The sequence below is a fragment of the Canis lupus genome, chromosome 12, assembly GCF_003254725.2.
Source record: "Canis lupus dingo isolate Sandy chromosome 12, ASM325472v2, whole genome shotgun sequence".
Classification (NCBI taxonomy): Eukaryota; Metazoa; Chordata; class Mammalia; order Carnivora; family Canidae; genus Canis; species Canis lupus.
Window position 1 is genome coordinate 23581147 of NC_064254.1, and position 22738 is coordinate 23603884.

General features: G+C 37.4%; 1 protein-coding gene across 2 annotated transcripts in view; it reads right to left on the minus strand.

Moving 5' to 3' along the window:
- Positions 1–22738, minus strand: part of COL21A1 (collagen type XXI alpha 1 chain) — a 240435-nt gene that overhangs the window by 66770 nt on the left and 150927 nt on the right. Inside the window, exons 14-17 of one of the 2 annotated variants that reach the window (XM_049092201.1) lie at positions 22385–22468; positions 14618–14680; positions 1174–1227; positions 1029–1082 (exon numbers count right to left, since the gene is read on the minus strand). In XM_049092201.1, the coding sequence (XP_048948158.1) occupies positions 1029–1082; positions 1174–1227; positions 14618–14680; positions 22385–22468 (255 nt within the window). Of the gene's footprint in view, positions 1–1028; positions 1083–1173; positions 1228–14617; positions 14681–22384; positions 22682–22738 lie in introns of those variants that run through there. The other variant, XM_049092200.1, reaches the window with a different exon arrangement.

The following is a 22738-nucleotide window of genomic DNA, read 5'->3' on the forward strand; positions in this document are numbered from 1 at the left end:
ATTATTTCACTTAATCCTCACAGTAAACTTATGAAGGAATCACACCATTGCGTCAATGAAAAAAAAATAAGACTCAAAGACATTAAGTAAAATGCCCAAGATCAAATAGTTTGAGTGGCAGAAGCATCATTAGATCTGCCAGAGATCCATCCAGAGATGGTATTTTACCAGCTACAATTTTCTGCAACCAACATGAGCAACTATGAAAACATAAAATGGATACAGGTTAGGATCAGAATTTCTCTGATGTGAATGCAGCACACATTTTAAAAAGGTAATATTTTGCAAGGATTGTAGTTAGAAAACGAGTAGAGGCTTTATCAGAAGCAAATACCAGAATGCCTCCACAGACCTTAAAATACAACCGTGCTTTTAGCTAACAAATCAACATGGGACCTGAGCAAACACAAATGGGCTTCTTGGACATGGACCAGCTACCAGAGCCAGTAGGCCTTGATGGATTCAGATCCATGGGGAGGTACTAACATAGAGAACATACTTAAAGAACAGGTACTTCAATAGGAAGCTTACCAAATCTCAGAGTTGTAAAAAAAAAAAAAAAAAAGAGAGTCAGCAGTACAAATGTACTCACTGAAGCCCTAAGGCAGAAGTCCATTAAGACTAAGCCAACAGACCACCTGCCAGATGGGTATCCATTATGGAGAGGGACACGTGAGTATGGGGCTACCTGTGGCTAACACCCATTCCATCCACATAGCTCTCTCCCCTCTAAGAAGATACCGCCCCCCCCCCCCGCCATTGCGTAACCACAGGGAGAGAACACAGCATCAGAGCAATGCCAATACCTGTTCCATCTGACAGTGATCATCCAGGGACAACCAATTTTATCTAGTGATAAAAGCACCTTCCATGAACTTTATTAGCCAATGACCACTGACAAATTTCTGAGCCCACAAATCTTGGAATTCACCAAGGTGAACACTATTGAATAAGAGGCATCATAGGTAACATCCTTGGTCTTTGAATGACTAAAGTAACTGGACACATTTTTGTTTATGTGCATTTACCTTTTCACCATCTCTCCCTGGTTCTCCTTTGTAACCTGGTAGTCCTTGAACTCCCTAAATGAAGCACAGAATAAAATTCTGTTAATTATGTTTTTTGATTCACTAGAAATGGTAATTCTACAATGTGTATTTATAAATCACATACTTGTATTCCCGGGGATCCTGGGACACCTGGTGATCCTGCAATTCCCTGATATCCCTAAAGAAAAATAAACACAAAATAATTAGCATTTCATCATACTCAAAAAGAACAGTCCTCCATTTCAAGATTCACTTTTTGAGTGTCTCACACTTAAGACTTCACTTGGTTACTGTTTAAGAAACAAAAATAACAAAGCTTCAAATGCTGAATATGGAATTAATATCCTTCAGTCTTTAGGGAAAAGGTCTTAAATATCTCTAGATTCATAAGAATATCCAGATATTTCAATTAAAAGGGAGGCTTTGGGATGCAAATACAGAGCCAATGTTCACAGCTCCTAAAAAAATGTTTCGCACAAAGAAACATATCCAATATATTCAAAAGAAAAACACCTAAGACTTGGGGATTACACAAATGTAATACATTTTTAAACAACCTGATTAATGGCCTTTTGAGTTAATCTCTGGAATAAATTAAAACTTGATAAATGCTCTTCTTCAGAGTAAGTCTGTAACAGCTTTTGTTTTGCCCATTTTAGAAAGCTGCTGATGTTAACCCCATGACCATGGCTGTGACATGACTCCCCCACCTCCCAAGGCTGAGCTGTCTGCAGAGGAGAGCGTCTCTTTCATGTCCACGGCTTCTTACACATCCTTCTAGATACTGGACCTTTGGTAAAACAGCCCAACTTCTACAGACAAGGCAAACTATTCTTCACATAGCATATGGCAGTTAAACTCCAAAACAAGCTTGCAGGCCCTGAACTTTTGTCTAGGTTTCTCTAGATCAATGTCAAGTTGACTCGGATACCTGGCACCTGAAAATGCATTTCTCCCTCTTATTTAGATTCCATCTCTCTCGCAATCTTACTGTTTGGATACAGCTTTCTGTTTTCAACAGTATTAAAACAGATCTCATTAGTGTTTCCAATTACATCTTCATTGTTAAATCCAAAAGCTTCATTTCCATGTGGCTATTTATGGCTGGTTTTTGTATTCACCACTTACTTGTCAGCACATTTTAGCTGTAATTTTAGAGATAGCATAACTCCCTGCTTTCCCACTCCCATTTTCAAATATTCCTTTTACTATTCTTTGCTAGCTCTAATAATACCAACAATAATAATGGTTGTCTCAGCAACATCACTCCTAGATTATTGTTTTTCCCCTTTTATATGCACTTGTATTTCTTATTCTATAAAATGCTCTGCTGGTCTCCAAATGATAGACTATGTAATTTCTATCACCAACCACGATCATTTCCTTCATACCCCATTCAGCTCTTAAGAGTGTATCACTCCTCCAGGATATCCCACACAAATTCTGCTACTGAGTTCCTGTTGTCCAATCCTTAAACATTTTGCTTCACAGTGGATGAGTATCATAATGAATTGCTCCACAATCCATACACAACAACCTGTTTCTGGGCAGCCAGTTTCTATGTCCTGGGATGATGTGCCTCCTTGATATGAGAAACCCAGTCCAATCCATTTCTGTATTCCATCATTGAACAGAGCATTCGGCAATTTTTTGTTAACTAAACTTTGGAGAAATTAACCTTCAAGTCATCACACCACAAAGTATGAAAAATCTCTTTCCCTAAGGAATATTGTTATGCTTGTGCTGCTACCAGTAGCAAACTGAAGCTTTTAGTAATGCCATGTGGCTCCTGTTCTTAAGACCAGTCAGAAGAAAGAGGAAAGTCAATCTACACAGTCTAAGTCTTGTATCTCTACTACTCTAATTATCCCTGAATCTCTTTCCTTCAACCACTTTGCAGTCAGATAGGTCTGGAATTAGATTTCAACTCTGTTACCACCGGCACATGCCCAAATGGAGTTAAGTTACTTATAACTGCCACCGCTTAGTATGCCTCCAGGTCCTTCAAAACCTTGTATGCACTCTCTGGATGGTCTGAAAGGATATACAAAAAGGCTACTGTAATTGGGAGAAATAGTAACAGCAATGATTTATACAGTATTTTTCATGTTCCAGACTGAGTGCTTCATATATATTAATTCACTTTACCCTCACAACCACCCTTTAACATAGGTTCTACATTATCCCTATCTGCAGATGAGGAAACCAAGACACATAACATTAAGTAACTTGCCCAAAGATAAATATATATATATATAGCTAGTAAGTTGATAAAGCCAGTGGAAATACCCTCTCTCAGAAAATGCTTTATGGTAGAGCAGATCTTATGATTCTAGAATAATTAATCAGATTCAAAAAAGCACATTTTGCCAGGCTACTTTTAAATTCGGAGTGCCCAAAGAAAAGGAATGTTCATATAATTCCTCAAAAGAAAGTTATCATGGAGATTGGCTATTTATCAAAATGGACGGACATCTACAAAGTTTACTATAATGAATTTTTTTTCACATTTTTTCAAAAGTTAAGCCAAATGTTGTATCTGCTTTACTACTTTTTTCACAAAATGAAATATTTTATAGAGCATCAAAAGCTGTTCTCCTCTTCGAAGAAGTTAATATGATCCATTTGTTAGAGGACACATTGCATTTTAATGGATTAAAGCAATGTGGAGATGCCCCAGACTGTGTTCCCAGCTCACCTCTGACTCATAATGTGACCTCAGGCAGAGTGATCAAATCACCAAATCCTGGGAGGCAATTCAATAAAGTGGAAAGACAATGAATTTTGAAATTGGAAGACCTTGGGCTGAATTTTGCTCCTCCCTCTACTTTCTACAGAATTTTAGCTAAGTAATTTTGCTTAGCTAAGCCTCAGTTTCTTACCATAAACCAGGATAACAGTGCCCACTTCACTTCTGAAAAGAAATAAATGGAGTCCTAGGTCAAAATGCCTGGCAGATGGTAGGAACTCAATGTGAGTTCGTTTTTTTTTTTTCCTTTTCAGATTCAGTGACTTCTGTACAGAACCATGGAAACACTTCTGCAAAGTGTTATTCTGTAGCCTTAATGGGCACCATTAGCACATGAAGAATGGCAGATCCAGTCATCATCATTTCGATTTAACCCTTTTTCAACATTCATATAGATCTAATGGTAAACATATGAACAAGGTCTCAGTGTATTTTACAATGGCCATGTTTGTTTTGTCTTTGGAGAACTGCTATACAGAAATAATAAACGTTTACCATATGAGAACAAGTTTGATGTGTTTTTTTTAACTTACAATGAGATGCATTCTTAAAAACTTAGTTTTATCAAGAAATTCAAAGATGATTTTAGAAGCTAGTAATTAGTAACAAAATAAATAAAAACCAAAACCACATCCAAGCTGGGGGATCCCAGGGCAAATCACCAGGAGAAATTGGATGAAATTCAGAAAAATTTTGAACTAAAAATCAGGAAAATAAAGGTTAATAGGGAGGAATATTACAGCACAGAACAACTTCCAAGAGGTACAAAAACTAAACACTAGTTGATTCATAGCAGGATACAGTTAAACAAACAAACAAAAAAATGCACTGAAACTGTTAAAATGATAAGCTTTCCATATAGCTGAGTTTTTATTTTTCTGAATACACAAGCTTTATTCTTCTGAATACACAAGCTGGTAGGAGTGTCATTTTCATATGATCTTTGACCAATACTGACATTAATTTTGCCATTTTGCAATTATTAGCAGGTCCAAATACCCACCCTACCCCCATGTGCAAGATTTCTGACAGTAAAGTCTTTTCCATGTTCACAGAAAGTCTCTTTGTAAATGAGTCACTTTTTAGGAAAAAAATATTCTCACTGCCAAATTGTAGGGTTGAAGAATACAGAATCAATTTAATTTTCTTCCATGATTCATAGTTATAATGCTCCAGGAAAGATGTATAGCACTGAAATGAAAATTAAGGAAATAAAATCATCAAATGCACAAGGGCCACAATCTCTTCTGAGCCCAATTCTAATCAGACCACAAATTATACTGCCAATCTCAATATGCAGTGCTTAAGTAGTGAGGAGGATAAAGTAATAGATTTCCTTTATGTACTCTAAACTCTAAAAATGACAATAAAAACCAGAGAAATCATTTTAGGTATCACTCTTCTTTTTGAAATGTAAGATTCTGATTCAAAGTTTATTCTATTACATAATTTTCTTCAAAGTTTTCCAAAATCCCCACAGATACCCTTCAGTACACAGCCAGGGTAACTAAGTAACCAAAATCAAATGTATATTTTTAATGTCCACTGGGGATTCTTCTTGCCATCGGCACATTATATAGCTCCATACAATTAAATCCCAAAAATATTCATAAATCTCTGTCTTTTCATGTATAGCTAATATAGAAATCAGTTTGTTTGCCACCTAATTCAACTGCTAGTCAAGTAGTTTACATGCCTGAACTGACTACTCAAATTACTTGACTAACAGATCCCATTAATATATGTAAAATTACACCTGAGCTAAGTTCCAAGAATGGGGATCCTATGGGAGGTAAAAAGTAGACAATCAGGGAAGCTTTCTGAAACAATAAGCTCCAGGGAACACTAAAGGAAGCATAGTGCAGAAGAGGAAGCCCTTCACTGTGCCATGAAGCATAACAGGATGAGCCACATCCACAGAGACAAAAAAAAAAAAAAAAAAAAAAAAATAGAGACAGCACAAGGGAAAGCATGCCGTTAAACAAGACTGGAATGGTAGACAACTGGAGACTGTGTGCACAGTTCGTGGGTCTTGTGAAGGATTTTGATCTTTATCCAAACTACTACTACATCAGAGGGCCACACAAGTGACTTGAGAAGCTCACTTGCTACACTGTGGAGATAAATTAGAAGGGGGCAAGAAGAAGCAGGAAGACCATGTGGGAGGTTCCTGCAAAGGATAGATAACGGTAGGTAGAACCCAAATCTGTTCAAGGTGTATTAAATCCAATCTGATGAGTTACAGGATGTGAGGAATCTGAGATAGTAGAACATGCCTGGGTTTCTAGTTGGCAGGTGGTGGCTAACAGATCACTGACAGAGAGGGACTCTAGAAGACAGTATTGTGTATTTGATTGCAAAATATGTAGTAGCACAAAATTTTTTAATGTATTTTTATGGACTAAGATAAACAATTTACATTTGACAATGGGAAGCTATATGCTTCTGCAGGGGGATAAACAGAATTCCTACTCAAATTAAAGCCAACTACATTTAATACAAATGAAATTTAATCTAGATCTAATTCTCCCTCCCTAAAGTAAAAGTGGACCAATATCATCTGCTTTCCTATGATAATTCACCTTGAGCCAAGCACATGAAAGAAAACCACTGCTTACCTCTGACAAGCAATCTCTACAGATAGAGCTTGGTTCTCAGACTCACAGAATTAAATTAAATTTAGGTAAATTACTTCATTCCCTGAGTAATGCTGCACTTAAAGTTATACTAAGCTTATTTCAAAAGGAGAATGTACAACTTTTTAAGGTAACCAATAGCATTTCTTACTTTTCAACTTAAATCTCTAGTCATTATGCTTTCTGTTCAATGGAAGTGACCAATACCAGCAAACCCCAATCCCTATATCTCACTGTTCTGCTATATTTTTTTCCACAGTACTTTCATAATCTATTATTATTGTCTCTCCCTAGTGGAGTGAGACCTTCAAAATGGCAGTGTTTGTCTCTTTTATTTATTGCTATATTTCCTTAACCTAGAACAGTGGCAGGAACATGATAAATACCCAATCAATACCCGGTATACAAATGTATGAAAGAATGAATAAATCAGCAAACAAACATTTAAATGTTTATGGAGTTGAACCAATCACCACTACTGAGGGCTCTAAAAACTACAGTAGAAACCACCCTACATTCACTCAGATTACAATCAAAACAAGACACAATATAAGCATAAACTTTAAAATCACACATACTAGATGTGTCACCAATTTCTTGAAGAATTGAATATACAAATAATATTACTCTATGTCTACACACTTATGATTGTATATACTACCCATAAGATATAAAAGTAAGTAATCTATTTAAGAGGCCCATGAGGAAAACAGGGAGAGATCCATACATGAGATTTACATAAAGGGAGCACTGGAGAAACATGAATTAGCTAGCTGACTGAGCTTTGTGTAGGAAAGCATTACAGAAAACTTTTAAATCACATTTTGTTAGAGAAAAGGAAGATAAACTGGCCAAGTAGAAGATGATTCATCTGAGGCAAATGGTCCATATTTTAGTCTACTGGTGAGACTCTCATGAGGGATGCGTGTGTGCATTTGTGTGTGTTTTATGGTACTGGGAGACAGACAATAAACGTTTTTGCTAAAGGAATCCAAACTGAGGTGAAGTGAGAGCTCAGGTAGAAGCTGTTTTCTCTAGACAAATGTTTCATACACTTCATCATTAAGCCATCTCTTATAATTCTCTTTTCCAAGCTAAATAACAGCCATTCTTTTGGCTTATAACCTCATGTACCCCATTTTCCAGGTCTTAATCTTCATGGCACTCAGCCCCGAATTCCCCACAGCTCTTAAACTGTTGAGTCCACAACCAGCACCATATCCAGTTCAGAGTCTGAAGGAGGAAAACATAAAAACTTGTCTCATGGGTCCTATTGCTCTACCATTAATTATTCACCTCCTGTCAAGCTGACTCTGCAAGCCTGCTAGATTTCTTCCCTTTCTTCCTATTCTCCACCATCATTCTCAACCATTTTATAACAGCATCTCTTGTTCAGGATTACACCTGAGGTTCAATCAGTTCTCCCCCACAGACCTTCTTATGAGTTCTTACTCTCTCCCCCATTTCTCTCTTCTAAATGAAATCCAAATCCTACAAATCTCTAAAGTATAGTATGCTAAACCAAATCTAACACTTCAGAAGTGGGACTGTCATCTTTCTTAATATAATTGTTATATATTTACTAACAATGCCAAAAATTGCATCAGCTTTTCAGATAGCGCCATTTACAAATGCTGGTCCCTTTTCACCAAAGTTAAATTTAAATAACATGTCCCAGACAACTATGAGCCATACGCTTTGTTGGATTGAATTTCCCTATTTTAGGATAGCCATTCTCCAAGTTCACTAAATCTTTTTGGATCTCCATGCACCCCAAGTGCCAAAATAAATTCCAACAGTGAAATCAAGAATTAAAAATTCTTAAAAATTATAATAAAGTAAATGAACAGAGTAGTGCTAAAAAAAAAAAGAACACTGGAAGAAATAACAAAACATTTAATTGTGAAAAAATTTTACATTGCTAAAAATTAAAAACAAAACTATACACCAAATAAATAACTAGAAGAAACATTTGTAACATATGTGTCAAAAGATTAATTCTCTTAATGCATAGGAAGCTCTTACTAATCATCAACCTGCAAAATACTACCACTCCTAGAGAAAACGCATAAAGGAAAAGAAAGGACACTTTACAAAAAGGGAACTCACTCTGGATGTCGGATTTCTGTATTCAACTATCACTTAAACTTTCTACTTGAACAGGGGCCCCTGACTGGCTCAGTCAGTGAAGTATGTGACCCTTGATCTTGAGGTTGTGGATTCAAGCCCCATATAGGGTGCAGAGATTACTTAAAAATAAAAAGAATCTTTTAAAAAATTCTACTTTTCATCTGACAAAAATTTAACATATATCCTAAAGCAAACTTTTGATTTCCCTTGCCCAAGTTTTTCTTTCCATCCTTTCACATCTCACTAGAGTCTCCTTTGACTTCTCTCCTACAAACTCATGTAGTATATATCATCAAATCCTGTCAGCGATAATTTCAAGATACCCCACCCCCACCCCGAAAGTCAGTAAGCTCTCTTCACCTCACTACTTACCATCCTGATATTAGCTGGCATCATTTTGCTCCTAGGTTATTATTCCAAGAGCCTCCAGACTGATCTTGGTTTTTGCCCTCACTGACCTAAACTCTATTCTAAACTCAGAAGTTAAATTTTTAATTTTTAAAAAAATAAGTTATATCACATTAATCCTTTACTCAAGACCCCTCAGTGGCTCCTGAGTTCACTCCAACTAAAAGCCAAAGTCATCACAATGGCCTAAAGAACTCTACTCAATCTCCCCTCTTTTCTCCCTCCTATCTACACAGCTTCATCTCCTACTAACATGCTCCACCCTCTCTGTTTGTGGTTTGATAAAATCATGTAACTTTGAAATTCCCCATCTGTGCTATCACTTCTGTAAGATTTAACCCTCCTAAGAAGTCTAGGCATGCTCTGGAATCTCTAGACTAGACAGGGGTACACTGAGGAGGGCAGGGACAAAGAGGAGTACTGCATCATGGACTATGGCCCATTGACCAATCTACTCTTCTCTCTATGGGTAGCAGTGTGGTATCAGTCTCCCTAGGTCAACTAAGGCCAATGATACAGAAAACCACCTCCAAAATCTGACAGGTTTAATCTAGCCTATCTTTCTCTTTTAGTAAATACAATAGCTTTCATGGAATCTTAGAAAATTAGCACTGGAGAGAATGTGGGCCTCATCTGGCACCATCTCTCATTTTCCAGACAAAGAAACTGAGACCCACAAAAGCAAAACAACTTTTAAAAGCAATGCTCTGCATGGGCAGAACAACCCCAGTTCTCTCCGACAACCAGCTAGGGTTTTGGTTCCAGTAAAGTACTTCAGTTCATAAAGAGTAATTAAATAATGACAGAAAACAGAAACAAGCACTACAAAAATATAAACTTCTACAAAATCATAAAATAGTCTATTATATGTTTTCATATATGGCCTTCATTTTAAAAAAAAATCAATGTTATAGAGTATGATGCCTTTATTAATAATACTTTTCCAAATTACCTAGTGGGATATATAAATATTTCCCCTGCTTCTCTTTCTATAATGATAGAATAGTGAAACAGTAATACGCTCAGACAGTGCTGATAGAAATCATTTAGCTGATAGACAAATGAGAAAGGAGAGGAAGAATTTGAAAATAGCTCTTTAATTTTGTTTGAAGGCATTTTCCTTATGAAAATTAGTATTTCTCCAGAGTGGAATAATTTCCTATTTAAAGCTTCAGTTGACTTGGCCTGGTTATAATGTGAAAGAGATTCAAACTGCTTATTGAAGGGGATTGCACAGAACCAAATCCAAACAAAGCAGAATTCCCTTCGAATTGTTCCATCCAAGTTTCCTTGGTCCAGATGGCTTCAATCGCCAGCCAGAGACTCCACCCACACCTTCCCACTCCCGCTGTGCACTGGCCCTGGACACATGCTAATGACCCTCAGCTGTTCTGGCTCCTAGACTCACTTTCTCTTCCTGCCTGGCCACCCAACCTCCTATCTCCTACAGAGAGAAAGAAACAGAGGGAAAGAGAGACATTTAGGAAAAGAGTCATACCTTTGGGTAAATAGGATTTGCATTAGTGAATCAGTTTCTTATTGCTGCTGTAACAAACTATCCCAAACATAATGGCTTACAACAATATATACTTATATTCTGGAGGTCAGAAATCCAACCTGCTTTTAGGGACCTAAATTCATGATGTCAGTGGGGCTGCATTCCTTCTAAAGGTTCTAGAGGAAGATGTGTTCCTTCCACTTCCACCAGCTTCTGGATGCTGATAATATGCCTTGGCTCATGGCCACCTCATCCTGATCTCTGCTTCTGTCATCACGCCTCCTCCTCTGACTTGGACACTCCTGCCTCCCTGCTGTAAGGATCCTTGTGATTATGCTGGGCCACTCAGATAAATTTCTGCCTGCATCTCAAGATTCTTGATTTAATCATATACACAAAGTTCCTAATCTAACATATTCACAGGTCTTAAGATTAGGACGTGGACATTATGATGTTTGTTCTTTCTCTCACATCAGATAGTACCCAATATCATCTAACATCTAATATCAGGTACTACAAAGCTATTCCTATGTCTATACATAAAATCACACACACAAACACATATACATGTACGGAATAGGATGAGATAACAAGTCCATTATAGCTGAAATAAGAGTCATAGAGTAATACCCATGATTACTGTATCAGGCTTATTACAACTAATTTATAGTACTTTGTTCATGGCAAAATATTTAAAAAGAAGGAAAAAAAAAAAAAGCAAACTAGAAATGATGGCCTATGAAGGGCTTGCTCACCACTCACCTCCATATACTGCCCAGGACTTTTCACCACAGAAAAAAACAAAAGCCTAATTTAGTAGTACCATCAGAGGAGCTCTATGTCCTTATGGGGTGCCAGCAGATGACATTTCAGTATATCAAGTGTATCTGCTTTGGAGTAGGACAGTCCCCTAGCTGCCAATAACAGACAAAGCAGGTCTCAGGAAAGAAGTCTTCAGGAAGAGGAGGGTACATGGTTATAAAACTCCTCCCACCCACTGTGATCAGGAGAAAACTTACACAGGGCCTGGGGTAGTGTTCAGTAGGAGGAAGGAGGTGCAGTGAGGGAATGCGACCAAGTCACAAGGCACTTTAAAGTAAGAAAAGGATGGGATGTAAGGAACCACAAGGAAAATGTTGGCATGCAACAGGAGTTAAGGATAATAGCAAAGATGTTAGATTTAGAACCTCTTTGCTTCATTCAATTCAAATAGAAGCAGTCTGATAAATTTTTCATCTTTTCTCCCACAAATCACTACCTGGCCACTTCTGTACTTATCGGCTTGGCCTACTCCACATAAAGGTTCAACTGTCCATACTGTACCAATGTCCTCCCATCTACCTAAGGATTTTCTTCCTGCAAATATCCCTTATCTCCCAAATCAGTGATTTTTTTCTCCTTCTGCCTCATTTTCATCATAAAACATGTTGTAACATATCCAATCTTTTAAAAGACCTTTTTATTCCACATCCTAAATATGCAATTGCTCCATTTATCTGATCCTCATTCTACCCTTCTGAAAAAGCTTCTATATTCAGTCATCATTTTATCTCACACTCTCTCTTGAGCCCATTTCAATTCAGCTTTTGTACCCACCCTCCCTAATCCCCATTTATCAAGAGCCTCCCTACCTCCATATAGCAAATCCAATGTTCTAGGCATAGAGCTCACTTTTCTCAACATCTTAGCAACAATGACACAATTGAGCACTCCCTTCTTGAAATGCTTTCTTCACCTGGCTTTCAGGATGCCACTCTCTCCTGGTTTTCCTCCCACTTCACCAGTCTTTCTTTCCCAATTTCCTTGGCTGCATCATTGCCCTTTTTTCCCTCTAAAGACAGCCCAAGGTTTGGTCTACTGCCCCCTTCCTCTCTCCATTTGTCTGTGGTCCACTCTCTAAATGATCTCATCCACTCTGGTGGCTTCGGAAAGATAAATCTACATTGCTAACAAGTCCCAACTGTGTATTTTCATTCTCATACACATCCCTGAACTCAAGATTCCTCTCTCCAGCATCCTAGGAAACAAGACATACTCCCCCCACTGCTGCCTGGCTCAGTGTGCTGTTCACACAAAGATCCTCCAAGTCTTCCCTGATTCACGCCTCACATCTAATTTGACACCAATTCTGACCAGCTTTACATTAAAAAAATAATCCAGAATATGACCACATATCTTCCCTTTTACCATATAGCCCTAGTCCAAGCCATGTTTATTTCTTCTTTAGAACCCTGAAATAGGGATGCCAGGTGGCTCAGTGGTTGAGCATCTGCCTTTGGCTCAGGTCGTGATCCTGGGGTCCTGGGACTGAGTACCACAATGGATTCCCCTCTGCCTGCTTCTCCCTCTAGGTCTCTCATAAATAAATAAAATCTTTAAAAAAAAAAAACCTGAAATAACCTCCCACATGATCTCCTGCTTCCACTTTTGCCCTACATAATCTACTCTCCACTTGGTATTTGTCTTTATCTTTCTAAAATATAACCCAAGTCAAGTCACTTCCTATCTCAAAATTCCCAAATGCATTGCCATGTAGAATGTACATGGAGAATGCAGTCAGGTGGGTCAGTTGAGCAGCACTGCCCCAATCACGCAGCAGCTCCTTAGCTCTCTACAGCTTTGGTCATCATCTTGCAACCTCTGCAGGCTCCCTTCTTTGACAGTCTCTCTCTAGAGAGGTTCATCTGTATATTTAACCCTTTTCCCACACAACACTGGTATAAAAGGCCGCAGCACATCACTACTTCTTCAAAAGTTGGCTGTATTTTCGAATTAAATTTGTCAGCAAACCTCTCTCAGAGACTAACAAGCTCTTGTATTGTGATGGTTGGGGTACTGATGGTTTAACATTGGGCTGTGTTTCCCTCATTCTTTAAACGTTACTGGCTCACAATACAAACCTTCCCATCCTTCACGGCAAGAGATTAATGTCTCATGATAAAGAAAATCTCTTAGAGGCACCTGGGTGATTCAGTCAGTTAAGTATCCAACTCTTGATTTCAGCTCAGATCATGATCCCAGGATTGTGAGATCAAGCCCTGCGTCTGGCTCCATGCTGGGTATGGAGCTTGCTTAAGATTCTCTCCCTCCGTCAGCACCCCTTCACTTTCCCTCTTAAAAAAGGAGTCTCTTAGAAAATACTTTTTTGGTGACAATTATTTAACATTTAAAGTCAAATTCCTAATGTTTATTTACTTTTATGAACATGTTGAGAACTGAACTACCTGAAAATATCTGCCTAGAATGCTTTAAGTGCATTTGCTTTAAGTTTTCTTAATTCAAAAATGTTCCTAAATTTCTCTTGAAACTTAGAGTATATTATTTTTTTCAGATTATAAGTATATTCTAGTGCATATATATCCTTAAGAAATATCTCTTTTGAAAAGATTTTTAACTTGAAAACTTCCACAGATGTGAAGGGAAAAGATAAAAGATTTCTGAACCTAGCTATTCATTGATACTTACTGGACAACTTTTTAAATGTAACAAAGATGCATGCAATTTTCAAGTATTGCACCTATGAAGTGACTAGAATGCTGATTCTGTTGACCAAGCCAGGCTTAACGTTCCTCTCCGCTTAACTAAACTTCAGGCAGGCTTCTTCCTGATTCTCAGCCCCTGTCTGTCTCCCTTTTCTTATTTACTCTAGATAATTTGTAATTATAAATTCTTTCTCTGACCCTTTGAGTGGCAAACCTTTTTAAAAGCTTCTTATCAGTTTTACAACTAGCATGGAATGTCTTTCTCAAGGACCTAGGAGCCATCTCTTTGAAATATAATCATCTAGAAAGTCAAGTACCCAGATCTTCCAGTCTCTGTGGGATGGCAGTACCCTAACTTTGATGATTGCCAACTAGCAAATACAGATGGCCTACTCACAGAGCAAAACATCTGCCAAAGTCAGGGTAACTCAATTTGCTCCATCCCATTTATCAACTGGCTAAAGTCCTCCAGTACTTTTCCACTAGCTCATCCCAACACTCAAGGGCTCTCCCTTTTCTTTGTTACAGTGAGTAGAGTTCAATTTCTCTCCCTATTACAGTAGTCTTAAGTAAAGTCTTCCTTGCCTATTTAACTTTGCCCAGTGCAATTTCTACTTTGACATCATAATCCCAGTACTGGAGATGACTAAGCTTTCAGTACTCACAGGCTTACCATCTTGACCAGATTGTCCAGGGTAGCCAGGGTTCCCAGGCTGTCCAGGTTCACCCTAGAAAGGAAAAGAACTTCTCAATACAAAACCAACCACACTGCAGTTGTCAGAGCCCTTTTAAGTTTCAAGCCAATTCCATTATTTGTAGCTCTTTGTATTTTTTAAAAACAAAACAAAAAACAGACATCCCAAAATAGGGTTAGAAAAATAATTGCATATTTTAAATGCCCACATTACCAAATAAAGGCTTTTTCTTACGTAAAATTTTCAATGATTTATCTCTGTGAGCATACCAGGTATAACAAGTTCTTTTCACCAATGAAAATGTCAGTACAGGATACATTTTTAGAATTCTGAAGAAACTAAAGTGTTACAGCAAATACGGTCTCAGTGATAGCCATCTTTCCTTCATAACTCTATTCTATTTAGATTTAATTCTACTTTAAATGTTAAACTACCAATATCAATGACCTATGATATAATAATTCAATTTTCAATTATCTCTTTAAAAAAAAAAAAAAAGTCCACAGGCTATACGATCTTACACATAGGACTCAAGTTTAAACCTGCATAATGGTCATTTCTTTTAGTCCAATGTGTCTCTTTGACTATATTTATAACCTTATTTTAATGTTAAAAATCTTAAATCTAAATATTTATATGAGAGAGAGGCCCAAACCAAACAACTTTGCCCAACTTCCATAGTCCTTGAACACATGTAATACCTAAGAAATGAACAAATGACCTTTGCCTCCACAAACCAAGGATATCCAAAGAACGTTATTCCATGACATGACAATGAGCCCAGGCACAATCTATGGAATTCTAGTATGTTGCCCAATGGCCAGTACTGACCATTTGGATGGTTACTACCCATGAAAAAAGCAATGAAAGCAACATTATTTGTGAGGTGAGGGTTTTGTATAATTTAATTATAAAACTACTTCACAATTAATATCATATTAATCTATTGCTGAGTCCACGAGAGCCATATGGGACATCTTGCTTAAAAACCTGAAGTCTCAGTGATCAGTATCAGTAAACTTCTGCACAGAGACCAGGCAACTTATTTCAGCTCAATAATTCATCATTTATATCAAGAAATTATTCACACAGGACCCCAAAAATTGTAAGTTAACTGAACACCAATACTAAGTGTACTTTCACAGAGCCAAATTTGCAGGTCTGAAATACTACCTCAGGCGACTGGCTAGAGAGATTAGTTCCTGAAACATAAAATGGAAAATAGAAAGAACTATGTGAACTCCATTAAGTGGCCAATGAAGGAGGGATGGGCTTTTTACTTAGGAGCTGTCCAAGAGACATAGCATGAGGAAAGGCTGAGAAGAATGGAAATGTCATTTTTAAAAGAGATGAAGAATAACTGTAAATCCAGGGAGAAAAATAATGCTGAAACATGTCATGTCTCGCTGAAGATATGGAATTTATAATCTTAACCTAAGAACTTCCACTGTTAGCCTGGCATTAAGGAGTAACATTCTGGTTCTCAAGGCAGAGTTTTTTTGAGAGGATCACTTTAATCTCTAGCCTCTCTGCCATCCTTTATCCATGTTCAAATTAGACTTGCTATCTTTCAACAAATTCTATCACTTTTTTTTCCTCCTGGCAAGAAGTTTTTCTTCCTTTTCCAATAAAGAATCAATTACTCCTTTTTTCCTGGATGCCTTTTTCTCTTGAAAAGCTAGAGCAGCTCCTATCACTGATCTTTTATTAAGTAGAGTTTTCTCAGTTTTGCCTTAATTTATCTTCATTTATCATTTGGACTGAGATTTCCTGAAAACAGGGTCTTTATATTCTCTTTTTTAGGGGATGAGGAAGGCTGACAATGCTGGGTACAAGCAGGGATTCAATAAATATTTGCCAACTGATTTATTTTAAATCAAATTTCCTGCTAGTGACCCCCTTTACTTGCAAAGTATTAATTATCAGCAAAACCTAGGATATCAAAAGGATCTGAGAGGGTTTATCCTCTATTATGATATTATGATTATGAGATGGTTTATCCTCTATTATGCTGGAATTACACCTTTGGTACAAGATACAAGGTTTGTGTTTTAACACTGCATAAAAGTAGGAAATGTTGAGCCGGCGGGATCAGGGGGGATCAGGAGGCACCAACAAAATGGTGGTGGATCCTCCACCTTGTTACCCCCACCTCAGAACTTTCCCACCACCAGCAGACCACCCAAGGACACATCATCAGGGGGAGACAGGACCTATGCTGGAAACCTGAACCACACCTTACCCAGATCCCATATAAGGGCATAAGCAGTTATCACCCCATACAGACACAACCCCTTACCCCTCCCCACTTAAAAAGCTCACAGGTACTCCCTTTGGGGCGACTTCTCTGCCCGACTTCCCACTTTCTCCCTCCCCTGCAGGCCGTAGAACCTCGCCTGAGAGTAAGGGTGCATCCCATTAAAAGCTTGCCTCCACCAATTTTTGCCTGGCCTCTCTATTTCATTTCACTACCAATCAGATTAAACCTGATAGAAAACATATTAACAACATTTTAAATAAATAAAAACTAAGTTTCCAAGACAGAAAAAATCACACACAAGATAAATCCAATGTGACTTCAAAAGGATCGTTACACTGGTGAACAGGCTCAAGAGGGAAAATAATATCTTTTGCAGGTTCTATTATTGCTGGTAGATGTTACTGGTTATTTTGACTATTGTCCTACTAATTTGCAAAAACTCAGGAAGGTTTGATGTTGTTTCCATACAATTGGGAAAATAAAGTAAGACACTAATTTTGGAGAGAAGACCAATCAAAATAAAAATTCAATGTGTATTACTGTGATAAAAGCTAATGCTCATGTCCACAATAGCCAAACTGTGGAAGGAGCCTTGGTGTCCATCGAAAGATGAATGGATAAAGAAGATGTGGTCTGTGTATACAATGGAATATTACTCAGCCATTAGAAATGACAAATACCCACCATTTGCTTCAACGTGGATGGAACTGGAGGGTATTATGCTGAGTGAAGTCATTCATTTGGAGAAGAACAAACATTATATGGTCTCATTCGTTTGGGGAATATAAAAAATAGTGAAAGGGAATAAAGGGGAAAGGAGAAAAAATGAGTGGGAAATATCAGAGAGGGCGACAAAACATGAGAGACTCCTAACTCTGGGAAACGAACAAGGGGTGGTGGAAGGGGAGGTGGGCGGGGGGATGGGGTGACTGGGTGACAGGCACTGAGAGGGGCACTTGACGGGATGAGCACTGGGTGTTATATGTTGGCAAATCAAACTCCAATAAAAAATATACAAAAAAATAAAAAATAAAAAAAAGCTAATGCTCAATCTTTATCGTTTATTGTATGCTAAGCACTGCCATAAAAGATTTACATATGCTAAATTACTTAATTCTCATAATAATCCCAGGCAGAATTTTATTATTCCCATTTTTTTATATAGGAAAAATGAGGCCCCTATATAGGAAAACTGGGGCCCAGAAGGTTAGGTCACTTGCTCAAGGTCCCACAGCAGTAGTGGAGATGGCACTTGAACTCAGCCAATTCAGTTCCAGAGTCCACGCTCCTGCACACTACAACCCTACCCACATTAAAATGCATATACTGATTAGAACCAGACCTGGGGACTGTTAGCAAATTTAACAGAGAAAACAATTTCCAAATACATTAAATGAGACATAGGCCCTATTATTGTACAACTGTGACTAAATTCCCAATCCACTTTCTGCTAATTTAGTTGAAACATTTCCATATTTTGAATTTTAAAAAACTATGTGTTCAGCCGAAAAGCAATACTTACTTATGTTGAATTGAACTCATGCCACAGGATTTTTGAGTTGTTGACAGCAGTGGAAATGTCATGGACTAAGCTGAAACATCTCTGAATATGGCCTCTCAAGTAGTGTAAATATGAATAATCAGAGTAAGAAACATTTGTGCTTGCAAGAGCAAGCTAATATCTGCAATTGCTCATCTGAAACAAATGTCTTTGGAACTCTCCAGCTAAGCCCAATTCCCAAGTGTTCAAGCCCTCTTCTCAAAACTCCTTGTGCTTCATGCTACCCTCTGCAGGAGTAACTGACCTAAAACCTATTCTTAGGTCTTGCCTAAACACAACCTCTTCCCTCCCTCAAAATTCAAACACCCACTCTCTCAGGCTAGAAGGAATCCACTTAGTCTGGGAAAATTAACATAAAAATGTGAATGCCCAGGGGCCCCTGAAATTTTCCAAAGGCTTTTGTATTTAACCAGAGGTTACTTTGATAGCCTGAATGAATCTCTAATGGTAGTATCTTGAGGGTGAAGCAAAGGACATCAACAGAGATACAGTTGCAGAGAGAGTGGCATTTCAGAGAAAAGGATTAGTAAGAAATTGTTCCTTCTGGGACGCCTGTGTGGCTCAGTGGTTAAGCATCTGCCTTCAGCTCAAGACGTGATCCTGGAGTCCCAGAATCCAGTCCCACATCAGGCTCCCTGCATGAAGCCTGCTTCTCCCTCTGCCTATGTATCTGCCTGTCTCTCATTGTACCTCTCATGAATAAATAAAATCTTTAAAAAAATAGAAATTGTTTCTTCCTAAAAAAAGAAAAATGCCTTCTTTCCACTTCTGAAATAAAAGATCTAACACCAAGGTTAGAATAAATGTGAGTAGCTTGTTTCCACAAATGTTCCTAGGATGACTAAAGTGGGGGAAGAAGCTGCCATTTGCCAGCAAAGGTCTTTTGAAAGGGGAGTTGGTAAACTGGGGATTGCCTGGATCTTGCATGTCACAACAAAGGCATCCCATATAGGTTAATTGGAAAGAGAGGTGAATCTTATTTTTTCTATGATTTCATGATTCATTAAATAAAAAAACCATTACCATTAAGCACTGTGTCAGACACTGGAAACCCAAAGGAGAACTTAATTTGTATTAACCTTCATTGTGAAGTGCGTGCATATAAAATTACTCCAACAGATTTATTAATTTGATCACTCCCTCTGTTTGACATTAGGGATACAAAATGAATTAACTATTCTTCAAGGAACTCACAATCCAGGAATTAATTTTTTTTTTCTATGCTTATTGTAGAGTTACAATGCCATGTTAAGTCTATGTATAGGATAACATCATTAACTTGACCTCGTTTTCCCATAGGGTTGTCACATCTTTTGGAAACAGAGAATTTTAAACCAATGATTTTATTTTTGAATAAGCTCTGACCCAACCATCCATAGGAATTTCTCCTGTTTCAGTCTGAGGACTTGACTCTCAGCTCCCAGATCTTTATTTCTGGCTAATAGGAAGACTAGATCTGTTCTTCCCAGGTAACTCTTTTTGATGGACATCCGCAAAACTTTCCAGAGAACGTCTAATAAAAATGGCCAATAAATCTCAGTTGGATCTATAGGAAAATTGCTTCATCTGTTTTAGTTTCAGTTCTGTTAATCTAATTAAAACCCTGTTAATTCCCCAAGCCAGAGATTCTCTAAAGGAAATAAAACTCAGAGGGTTGCTAGGGATTCTGTTTTTCACATAAAGGTCCCTGATGTGGGTAAGGAACCACCTCCAGGGGAAAGAGCACTAAAAAGATGGAAGAGTGTGTGTGTGTTCCTGTCCTCTGGCCAGATTTTCTGAAGAAAATGGAAAGCAGATCAAGAAGGCACGCCAATTTGAAGATTGGTGGAAAACTGCAATTTCACTTAAAGTGGTAGGTGGCAATAGCATGAGATTATGACTAAGAAAAGAAAATGAGGAACACATTAAACTTGGAAATACTGGGTATCAGAAGCCTTAATCAGATAAGACAAAGGGTGTGCTTAAAATCTGCTGTAGGAACATACATGAACATACAAGACACCTAACAGACCACTAATAAAGGTTCAGAAAACATCAGAGGTATCTGATGCCTCACAAAAGTGGACAGCCCTTTAGAGACCCTGGGGTGGCCTGAACTTCCTTGGGAGTCAGAAAAGCACTGGGGCCTTTGAGAGATCAGACATTATGCAAATTTGATTTCTGTATTATATCTCTCACAGATTAAATCATTTTATGTATAATATTCCAAGTTGAATAAGCTATATATATATGTGTGTGTGTGTGTGTGTGCATGTGTGTATATGTTTTAAAAAGAAGTCTGCTGGTAGATCATACCAAGTTGTTTTACAAGGTATATTCTCCTAGGAGTATCCTATCCTAAAGGTATTTCTTCTCCTTTATGTAAAAGCACCCAAAATAACATGTAATTACTTTATAAAGAACAAAGAACACCTGGATTAACTTTCCTAAATGCAATCTAAAAATAGTTTATAAGAGTAAATTGATTATAATATACTAAAGTCAAATTCTAAGCCAAATAGATTTACTGCAAATTAAATAGTGAATGTACACTTTTATTTCTTAAATTACATTTCTTTCTTGATTTTGATGCTAAGTCTGAAACAGGCCATGAGCTATCACATAAAAATGGACAGAAGAAACATGAATGAAAGGTAGGAAGAAATAAATTATCTTAGATGAGCAGTTTAAAAGCTAAAATTTTCATAGTGACTGAAACACTAAGGAAATTCCATCTAAATGAACTTTATAACTCATATTTCAAAATTCATGTTAACAAAAATTAATAATTATTGCACCTCAAGCAATAAATGATTATGTAAAATACTCTTTTTGGTTAGGACATCATACCTGCTTCCAAGTTAGACATTATTTTTATTTAAGTGATATTTTAAGGTAGTATTAAATGAATAAGATTTAGGGGCACCCCAGGTGGCTTGGTCGGTTAAGTGAATGACTTGATTTTGGCTCAGGTCATGATCTCAGGGTCATGAGATCAAGTCCTATGATGGGCTGAGTGCTCTAGCATGGAGCCTGCTTAAGATTTTCTCTCTCCCTCTCCGTTCCCCACCACTATCCTGGCTCATGCGTACTCTCTCTCTCTCTCTCTCAAATAAATCAGTCTTTTTTTAAAAAATGAACAAGATTCATGTATAGTAGACAAATCACTTAACATCTCAGTATCAGGCTGGATCTAAGTGACTCCACAATAAGTATCAATTTAAAAACAGTCATTCATATTTAATGGCATAGAAACATATTCAGACTATTTCATTATATACCAAGTAACTAGTTATAAAATGGTATGCACACCATGGTTCCAATCATATAAAAATGTATACACAAATATGTAAATGTTTATATACACACACCCACAAAATATATACATACAAATTAATCTATGCAACTGGAACATGTACACATATGAACATGACTAACGAGCATACTCCCCAAAGTAATTATTACATGATTAAGTACAATTAAAAAATATATATGCCTTTATCTTTAGAATTAGACTTCAAAAATAACATTGAAGTCAACTTTAATATTTCTACTTTATTTTTCTATCTGAAAATCATTTTGATAAATTAAGGATTTAGAACATATCTCAACAAACACGGTTTCTTCATCTGTTACAAGGTTGTAAGGAAGTATCTTTCTGGGAATCTGGCAGCAATGTTTGGGGGAAAAAACAGACAAACCAGAAAAGGAACTAATAACACTCTCTCACTTTACTGTGGGCCAGGGGTGTCAGTTCTAGGTTCAAAGGCAAGTACAGAATGGAATACACTTTAAAAAAAAATCACTAAAACTCAGCTTTTAAACTATTCTAAGGCATCATGTAGAAATTTCACAACAGGTCAATGACGACTAGGAATTTTGTGCATTTGTTTGGCTTTTGTGTGTTTTTTAAAAAAGAGCATTAGGCATTACTCACCTTGGGACCCTGCAGTCCTGGTTTTCCCGGAGGACAAACACAGGGAGCTGGAGTTGAGCCGACATCACTGGGACCATTAAGGCACTACAGAGAAATAATGGAAATAAACAACAAACACGGAAAGCCACACAAACATGCATGTGTGCACAGGTACGTGTATGTGTCTGCACATACATGTGAAACGATAAGGATATCTCACATCTACTTTCCGATTTGATTTAGCACAATCCAGTAAGACATTCTGAATCACAAAAAAAGCTATGAAAACTAAATATACTCAAACTACATAAAAATGAGTTCTGTTTGTGTAATGTACTTACCAGTTAATGGAAAGAAGCTAAACAGTCCAACAAG